General features: G+C 42.6%; 1 protein-coding gene across 1 annotated transcript in view; it reads left to right on the top strand.

Moving 5' to 3' along the window:
- LOC310779492 (dachshund homolog 2-like) overlaps positions 1-10526 on the top strand; it is a gene marked incomplete at both ends in the record, with an annotated part of 114066 nt that overhangs the window by 91932 nt on the left and 11608 nt on the right. The window contains 3 exons of the mRNA XM_083640023.1: positions 5302-5444; positions 7482-7629; positions 10465-10520. Of these exons, the coding sequence (XP_083496149.1) occupies positions 5302-5444; positions 7482-7629; positions 10465-10520 (347 nt within the window). The remainder of the gene's footprint in view (positions 1-5301; positions 5445-7481; positions 7630-10464; positions 10521-10526) is intronic.

The following is a 10526-nucleotide window of genomic DNA, read 5'->3' on the forward strand; positions in this document are numbered from 1 at the left end:
CACACACAAACAGACACAAACAGATACGTCAGGATGTTCTGCTTTCCCTATTGATCACCTGTCTCCAAGCCATCAATCAGATGAGAGGGAGAGAGAAAGAGAGAGAAAGAGAGAGAAAGAGAGAGAAAGAGAGAGACAGATAGAGGGAGGGAGAGAGACATGGAGAGAGAGAGGGAGAGAGAGAGAGATGGAGGGATGCAGGCAGAGCTAAGTGAAGGAGGGATGGTTAAAAGGGGTGAAGAGGTCAGACACTAAAAGCATGCAGGGCCTCCCCTCCTCTCCTCCCCCTCCTTTTCCATTCTCTTTTCATCTGATTCTTTACTCTCTCTCTCCTTCCCTCTCTCTCTCCCTCTCTCTCTCCTTCCCTCTCTCTTTCCCTTCATTTCCACTCCATTCTCAACCCAGAAGCTTCAGTGCAGCTGTCAGAAGAAGGGGGAAAAAAACAGTTGCAGCCTTGCAGCTCATCTAAGGTGCATAGAAAAAAGGGGGAAAAATAATCAAAATCAAAATCATTAAATCAAAATTAATATGGATGAATTCAGCTCCTCTTAGAGCAGTGGTTCTGAAAGTGGGGGTCGGGACCCCCCGGGGGTCACGGGACACCACTGGGTGGGTCACAAGATAATTTCCAGAATGTGTGAAATTGGCCTAAAGAATGTCTGAACTACAAAATGTGTGAAGTATAAATACATAAGATTAAAAATAGCACGTTTGAACCATAATTGTATTTTTGTGTGTGTTTTGTTTAGAAAATGATCATGTGCACATAAACGTTTGCATGCTTCAACCACCTCCGGGGATAGTGGGGGTCACCGTTATTCGGTTGTCAAAACTGACGACAGACGTTCACCCCGCGTCACCTCCGGGGCAAAGCGGCACCGCTCCTCATTCGCCTCATTCAAAACAACTCTGGCGGGATCCCGTGAAACTTTTTAGATATATTTTTATAAATATATTTTTTTAATTTAACAACTTTCTATAGATCATCTTTTTAGACTTAGCGCCAAACTTTGTTTTTCTACGTACTTTCTCCGAATTGTAACTTACCTTATTAACTGCAGCCATTTCCTCTTCTCTTTCTCATCGCAAGGAAAGCGGTAGAATGACAGTTGAAATGTTTTTCTTTAGTCTCGGGTCTATTCAATCAGTGAGAGACACAGCAGAGACACAGCAGAGACACAGCACTGTGGCATATTGACAACACAGAGAGGCTTGGCGCTTGGACCCGGAAGTCCTATTGTGGGGAGGTCATGCATCACAGCTTAACAAGAGAATGTTGGGAGTTGCGCGCTGAAAAGTTTGGGAACCCTTGTCTTAGAGAGCAATTGCCAAAAGAAAAAAGAAAGGAAAATTTTGGGGGGAATCTATGATGAAGACTACTGCAGCGCATTGGTTTTTATTACACTCTTGTAAATGGCTCTTTCAAATCAAGCAATCTGATTGGCTCACAGCTGTGGTATATTTAGCATATACCACACTAAATATACCACAGTTAGAGCCACTCACTGTGTGTACTTTATTGGGGTCGATTATGGGAGAGTTGATATGAAAGTGAGCAGTTTGGAGCTGAGCCAGAGGGGCTCAGGTCCAAACTGATTTAAGCGATTTAAGCGATTACTTTCATATTGACATACTTGGTAGCCATTTAATAAAAGCAGTAGGTCACTTCAGACTGTGATATGTGCTTATTATAGCACACCTAAGCACGACCCTTAGGTGTGCTATAATAAGCATGTACTATACGGCCTGTCGTGATCTGAAAACTGTTAAAGGTTTAGCACGTGTTCATTTAGGTTGACAGTTATTGAGAGATGATTTGAGTTAAGTTGGTGGACCAGTGATAACGTGTGTGCATGAATGACATCACTGGTCCACACCTGAACTCAAATCAACTCTCAATAGAGAGAGGGAGAGGGAGGGAGACAGATGGAGAGGGAGAGAGGGGGGGAAAGGGAGAGAGGGAGGGAGGAGGAGAGATGGAGTGACAGATGAGAGAGGGAGAGAGAGATATAGGGAGGGAGAGAGAGGGAGGGAAAGAGAGGAAGAGAGAGGGAGGGGCGGGAGAGGGGGATGGAGAGAGAAGGAGGGGAGGGAGAGAGAGAGGGAGAGATAGGGATGGGGAGGAGAGAGGGAGAGGGATAGAGAGGGAGGGGGAGGGAGAGAGGGAGGAAGAGAGAGAGACAGGGGAGGGAGAGAGAGAGGGAGGGACAGGGGAGGGGGAGGGAGAGGCAGGGGAGGGAGAGAGAGTGGGAGAGAGAGAGGGAGGTACAGGGGAGGGGGAGAGGGAGCGACAGGGGAGGGAGAGAGAGTGGGAGGTACAGGGGAGGGGGAGAGGGAGAGACAGGGGAGGGAGAGAGAGTGGGAGAGAGAGAGGGAAGTACAGGGGAGGGGGAGAGGGAGAGACAGGGGAGAGAGAGAGAGTGGGAGAGAGAGAGAGGGAGGTACAGGGGAGGGGGAGAGGGAGGGGGAGGGAGGGAGGGGGAGGGGGAGACAGGGAGGGGTAGGGAGGGGGAGACAGGGCGAGAGAGAGGGAGGGAGGGAGAAATAGATTGGGAACGATGAGAGAAAGCAGAGAGGAATGGGAAGACAGAGGGAGGAAGAAATAAAGTGGTTTGAGTTTAAATGAGAGAGAAACGGGGGGAGGAATGAAAGAAAGGAGTGAAAGAGAGAGAGAGAGAGAGCAGCAAAAGAAGGGAAATGGTCAAGATGAAGTGAGAGAACAAGGAAAGAGATGGAGAGAATGAAGGGCGAGAAAGATCGAGATGGAGAGAGAGAGAAATATGCAGGGAGGAAGAAAGTAGGCAGAAAGTGATGAAGAGAGGGAAAGAGAGAGAGAGAGGAGGGGTGCTGTAATAGAATATAGGGATGTATGGATGAAGTGGCAGATAGGGGAATAGAGATACGTGTGTGTGTGTGTGTGTGTGTGTGTGTGTGTGTGTGTGCATGCGCGCGCGTGTGTGTGTGTGTGTGTGTGTGTGTGTGTGTGTGTGTGTGTGTGCATGCACGTGCATGCGTGCTCATCGTGAGTGCGTCACAGTGCCTGCTCAGCCCTTAATGCCTAACACACTGACAACTGGGTTAACTCTGCTGTGAAATTAACGCTGATTAAGATGCTCTCTCTCTCCATCTCTCACACACAGTCATAGGCAGTCACACACACGCGCACGCACACACACACACACACATTATGCACCCACGCACAGTCACAAGCAGTCGCACGCACGCACACACACGCACGCACACACACGCACACACACACACACACACACACACACACACACACACACACAAGGATGTCTTTAATCCTTGCCAATTAGTACCGCGCATGATTGTCAGAATACTAACGACCTCTATGTGTGTGTGTGTGTGTGTGTGTGTGTGTGTGTGTGTGTGTGTTTTGGCGTAATTGATTTCTCTGATGCTGCTTCGTTGCCTTTTATACCTTAGTGAAGCTTAAACATTGCATAAACTTCACTGTAAGCTCCCGAAAGTGTATCATTGACAAAAACCACAAACGTCTATTTCTCGCTTTATTTTTTATTCCTGGTGCCATTTTGGAATTATACATTGGGGATGTTGATTGAACGGAGTGGTTTGATTGGTCTGTTGGTCAAGACAGAAACATCATCCACGTGTCTCTGGAAAATCATTGGATCCGATGTTCCATGCTAACACCATTCACCTTGTTCTTTGCCCATATAAGGACGCTTCTGCATGATGTCATTTTGTAATCATCTTTCCGTTTTAGACACGGAAGTAGGTTACGCCTACCGTAGTCATTTTTAGACTTGCCAAAAAGCTGTTTTCAAGCAAAAAAAAACCAAACTGTTTTAAAGTTTTAATATTTTTTCGGGTGAGAACGTAACATTCCAAATATGTGACCAGTTTATCATAATAACGCCTATTTGGAAATATTCAACGAGCAGCGAGGACTGAGAGCGCTGGCTGTGTGACCGGTCGGACTAGCTATCTGTCAACCCCGGAGCCGATGGCTGTACCCGGTCGGCATTTAACGTTAGTTGCCAGACTAGCAGTGAGAAAAATGTTAACGACCGGTCGAACTAGCTAGTATCTCTTAACCCCTACAGTAGGCTACTGGCAGTGAGAAAACACTGTCGACGTGCTTTTGTAACTAACGTTAAATGCCGACCGGGTACAGCCATCGGCTCCTTGCAGCAGTATAGTAACGCTATGAACATGTAACTGAAGTTGGCCGCAGTGTAGCTTCTAAATGTTGCCAAACTTCATTCATAGTGACATTTTGTTTTGAAATTGGCCGCCAACTAGCGCTGAACCGGAAGAACAAATACAATTGCGTCTAACACGAGAGAGAAAAAGTGGGCGTGGTGAATAAGGTGAATAGAGAGCCAAAGTGAACACCGCTTCCTGCCTCGCCGTGCGTACCAGCGTCTGGAACAAATATGAATGGTGGTGAACGGCAAGAGATGATACATTTTCTGATCCCGTTTGAATTGTGCCATTTTGACAGTTTAAAAGAAAGAGAAAATATTAATGTCAAGAAAGTCGCAGTTTGTTCTGAAACTAAAACGTAAGGTTTGGTTTTGTCAATCGACTACATCTCTCATGTCACACAATAATGTCACACCAACAACAACACAGCGTGGCGGGAGAGACGTCACTTATGCGACTGGTTGTGCGTAGTCTTTCTGATTTATAACTTATAGTGCCACAGTTTTACTTCAAACTGCAACTGTCTTGACTTGCAAAGTTATCTTTTGCATTGACAAACATGATATGTGTACCCCGTGGCACAATTCAAACGCGATCAGAAAGGTAACGTCTGTCTCTGTTCACTACATTCATATTTTTTTATGAGGCAGCTGGTTCGCTGAGAGAGGCAGGAAGTGACGTTCACTTTGGTTCCCTATAGCTGTTGAGTGATCGTTGACTCTAAGCTAACACTTAAAGAAGTGAAAACTAGCATAGTGTTACATGCTTGCCAGCTGTGAGCCTCTTGGAAACAATTGATAAAAAATATAACAGTGAAAGTTAGCAACTAAGGTTACTGCTAACATAATAGGCATACTTACAGTAGCAAGGCCTGCTATACTAATGTTACATCTTCAACAAATTATACTATGAAGAAGTCCAACAAAGAGCATTCAAAACATAAATCAATCAATGTTGTCAATCAATCAATGTACGACCTGGAAACCAGGAAATCTTGAATTCAATTTAGCCACCAGTTAGCCACTTGCACCTGCACGAGCAATTTGAACTGAAAACTGGAACTGGATATTGTTATTTAAAGTCTTAATCATTTGTGACTCTCTCTGGCAGAAGACTCCTCGTTGGGTTTGCCTGCAGTGAAGCCAGGTTTTGATAGGCTGCCGTCGGGGCAAATCTTGCCCCCCGGCTTCCCAGCTCCGTTCCTATTCGCCGACGGCCTGTCGTCAGTGGAGACCCTGCTCACCAACATACAGGTAATGGTGGTTTTTATCAAGTCGGACTTTAACACTTTTTGTTTTGTTTGTTAGTTTTTGGGGAAAGCGGTTGAAGGTGGGATCTCTGTGTGATTGTTTTAGCAGAAATACATGATACTGCGATTATGAGTCATTAAGGGCGAAGAGCATAATTACAATAAAGTTCATCCTCTCAGGTATTATTAAGGCTTTTAGACGATGTATCAAATTTAAGATAAGATGAAACTAATGATCCCCGTGGGGAAATTGGGGCGCTGCAGCAGCAAAATAAGTGATTTTAGTAGATAGATAAGACGATAGCAAATGGGAGGAATTACACATCACCCAACAACAATTTCAACACGTTAAGAATATTAAGTGGAAATGTTTGAAAGGTGTGAAAACTAGCAATTACAGCATGATGAGGGTGGGCCTATGCAAAGTAGAACGTATAAAAATGCATGAGGAATGGGCTTTTGTAGAAGTGTTGTAAATCACTTTAATAATCATACTGTAAACTTAATTTGCCTAGCAGCGATCTTAACAGTGCTACAAAGTGCTTCACAAAACAAATACAAAATCCAGCAGTAAAACTGAATAAAAAAACACACACAAAGGATCAGAAAACATAATTGAGTGTGTTTATGCACTAGGGGTGTCACAATATATCGTCCCACGAAATTTCGCGATAGTAAAACGTCACGATATGTATCATTGAGATGAAATCTCATATCGTGAATTTTTTTTTTTTTTTTTTTTTTTTTTTTTTTTTTTTTTCAAAAGTAGACAAAGAAACGTCTTTGTTTGTTGAAGTTCAATGTGTGGAAAGTAGTTCAGTTGAACAAGTCTCTGAAGAGACACATGAGAAGTTATACAGGAGAGAAACCATTCAATTGAGTTTCTGGCAAAACTGTTTACTTGACAGGAAAAACTGAAGATGCATAAAAAATAGACTAAGAAAAGTCTTGTTGTTTGAGTTTGAAGAAAAACTGAAGATGCACAATGAGAATTTATACTGCTGAGAAACCTTTTAGTTCAAAGTAAATCTAAGTGACGGTGTAACTCATTCTATTTCAAGATAAGCCTTATCTCCAATCTCATGTTTTTTCTAGTTGTTATTGTAATAACAATTTCCCACAACAGCATGTTTTGTATTTGTGCATTTCAAATAAAATACTACTTTTCCAGTCATATATTGTCATTATTCAAGTTTAAAAAAATATTGTTAAAATCGTATCGTATCATATCGTTATCGTGAACCCAGTATCGTGATACGTATCGTATCGTGAACTGAGTGTATCGTGACACCCCTATTATGCACACAATAATCAGATAACTGAGAATAATCAGGTAACTGGCAATAATCTGATTTCCGCGATTACGTGCACAAATAGCGGGAACTCACCTCAAAATGTGTGAGTGGACATTGAGACTGGTCCATGCACGGAATAAAACCGATGAAATCAGCAGAAAGCTAGGTGTGTTTAATGCATTTATCATAATCCAATAACTGCCTTTATCTGATAAAGGATATGGGTTTATGCTGTTTACACGACCACTTGAAAATCAGGTAACTCTAGAAATACGATAATAATCGGTTTATTAGCGTGCGCGTAAACACACTCACTGAAAGGTACATTTTCAGGAAAAGATTTAAATGGGGACGTAAAACCAAATTGTGACATCAGGCTTTGACAAAGGCTAATATTATGCTAATAATTATCATGCACAAACTGATTATGGATTTTATACTAATAGATTACTTGAAACTGTTTGAGCAATATTACACAACATAAAGTTTCAACCAAGCAATCAATCTCTCAAAGTCTCAAAGATGCAAAACTGTGATGAGATCATCTTTTTGCTTTTTGCTTTCCTTTGGGGTTTTTATGGATATACACAGCTTTTGCGTGATCAGTCACCCCTCTAAATCAAAGGGCTGCCATATTTAAGCATTCTCTCTCTCCCTCTCTCTCTATCTCTCTCTCTCTATCTCTCTCTCTCTCTCTCTCTCTCTCTCTCTCTCTCTCTCTCTCTCTCTCTCCCCCGCCCCCTCAGGGCTTGTTGAAGGTGGCGGTGGAGAACGCCCGGGTGCAGGACAAGCATATCCAGGCAGAGAAGAGAGAGCTGAAGATGGAGCTGTACAGAGAGAGAGAGATGAGGGAGAGTCTGGAACGACAGCTCACCTCTGAACTACAGAGCAGAGGTTAGATTTGATTTGATTTGATTTTTCTTTTTTATATAAATTAAAGAATATAAATAATCATTGTCTATACAGACCATACAATTTCCATTCAAACATGTGTTAGTAGTATGGTTTCCATGTTTTCCAGCTACATAGTATTTTCTTCTTCACCAAACATGGGAAGTTTCCCTCGACATTATGGAGACAAGAGAAAAATCTGGATTTTTTATTTTTTTTAAATCAGACTAGTGTTCGTCTCTTATTGCCCCATATTTACCCACATATTAAAAGATTTATATTTTCGGGAACACAAATTTGTTCTACAAGGTCCGTTCTCTCTGGATTGTCGGAATGTACTCTGGGAAGTGTAGGAAATCCTTAACTGCAGTTGAAGTAGAGAAAGCAGGTTGAGGTAAAGTAAAGTAAACTTCATTGCGAACTATTTGGGAGATTCGCCTATTTGCCATATAGCTAATACATAAACAAGATAAGCAATGTTGTTTCCTGCAATTCACTGGAGATGCTAACTAACTGAAGGGCTGTACCTCACAGCATACTGAGCAGAGAGTGATGGCAAAGGCATTGTTTATCTTGTTCATGTATGAGTGATATGGCAAATATAGGCAAATCTCCCAAAAAGTTGGGCTATCCCTTTAAATAATAGGATAAATAAAGGCTAACCTGCATAAATAAAGGTTAAATAAAAAAATAAAATAAAGGGTGTCGGTCTCCTTTTCTCGTTAAAAGTCCCATTCTGTCGTTTTACTATTTGGGAAAACTGCAGCCCACCTAAATGCTACACTTCCTGTTTGTACGTTCAGATATCAGCCTTATTTGACTGTTTCTGCTTGTACTGTCTACTTCGCTAACCTTTCTGCAGTGTTTATAACTGGTTCACTGGAGAACTAGAAATAGCGTATCGTGGATGTATGCCTGAGCCAACAAGTCAGCAGTCTACATCCATGTCTGTCCAGAGTCATACAAGGACAAATACCTTGAAGCCCACTGCGCAGTGGTGTGGCCATTCAGCCTTATGGCACTTTAGGCAACAACACGGCAAATCGTTTTCAATGTGGAAAATGGTCCTACCCCTACCGCTAAACCTCCCACATACCCCCAACCACTCCCCCTACCCACCGCTCGAACCTCGATTCTCTGAGCTTCCTATCCCTAGCTATGGCCCCTTTCCCCTATTTATTGTTTTATTGGATCCCCATTAGCTATCACAATAGTGAAAGCTAGTCTTCCTGGGGTCCTAAAATATATTAAAACAGCATAATTAAAACATGGCATGATGCATACAACATAATAACTATAAGTTTACATTGACATAATGCATATTGACAAAATGCATCACAGAATTAAAACAACACAAAACAAAACAAAACATACACAAAAGTAGTACAGAACAAAACAAATAATACAACCCATAACTACAATGATTACAGAACAAAACTAGTAATTCAACCCGAACTACAACAGAATTCTAAAGCAAACTAAAACAAAAACATAATACATAATACATAACAAAACCAATATTAACATAATATAAAACAAAACAAGTAATACAACCCAAATCAATCAATCAAAATCATAAGGCAACACAATATCAAACTATAAAAAGGAAATAACAAGTAAAGAAAAAAGACTAGATTAAAATGAATTAAAGACACACCTAGATACAAGGAATAGCAAGACACCTCAACATAGGACAAGGGAGTAGTTTATAATTTAGTTATTCATTAGGTATATAGAGTCTTTTAATTGATTTTTTGAAAATCACATTTGACCTAGCATTAATAATGTAGCTTGGCAACATATTCCACTTTAAGGAAGCCACTGTACATAGCCATTCTCATCATGGCACAGGTTCTAGCTACAGGCACAACAACATTCCCTATAGTTGCCTATAGTTGCCCTAGCCACACCCCTTTCCCTCACCACGCCTCTTCCTACTACCCCACACCCCCTAGTCACGCCCCCTCCCTCACCACCGTCCTTCCCACCATGCAGAGTTCCCTATCCACTCCCTCTACCCAACCCTCGAACCCTGACTCTCTATGACCTTCTTATCCATAGCTACAACCCACTTCCCTAGCCCCGCCCCCTTCCTTGACACCCACACGCCCTCCCACCACCCACATCCCCTTAGCCACTCTCTCTAGCCACCCCACAAACCCTGACCCTTTCCATCTTCCTATCCCTAGCTATGGCCCCTTTTCCCTAGCTCCGCCCTTTCCCTCACCACGCCTCTTACTACCACCCACACCCCCTAGCCACTCCCCCTACACACCCCTCGAATCCCGACTCTGTACGATCTTCCTATACATAGCTATGGCCCCCTTTTACCTAGCCCCACCCCCTTCCTTGATGGAACAGACGGCCACAGTGACCTTAAACTTTGACCTTTTTCCACCAAAATCTAATCAGTTAATCCTTGAATCCGATTGCATGTTTGAGCCAAATTTGAAGAAATTCCCTCCTGAGATATTGCATTAACGAGCATGAAAATGACCTTGAACTTTGACCTTTCACCACCAAAATAAAAGCACCATGATAGTTTGTCAGCGGAAAACTTTTAATTTGAAGACGCTATGCAGGAAATGGACTTAAAATTTCCAGGCAACTTGACAATGTCAAGCCGCTCGGGGACGCGGACACCACAAATCCATAGTGGAGGAACAGGCCTTCGGAGGGCGCTGTGGGAATCACAGAGCAGATATTCTCCTTATTAGAAGTCACTGTGCCATCAAAATGATTCAAAAAGCTGTTATATTAAGGTGAATAAATTACTTAGTGGGCTTTAAAATGTGTTTAAGTTAAAATCCAAGTAACATCCTCCCCTCCCCTCCCCAGCCTCCATCCAGAAGCGTCTGAAGAAGGAGAAGAAGGCCAAGCGGAAGCTGCAGGAGGCTCTG

This window comes from Poromitra crassiceps (genome assembly GCF_964638095.1).
Source record: "Poromitra crassiceps genome assembly, chromosome: 7".
Lineage (NCBI taxonomy): Eukaryota > Metazoa > Chordata > Actinopteri > Beryciformes > Melamphaidae > Poromitra > Poromitra crassiceps.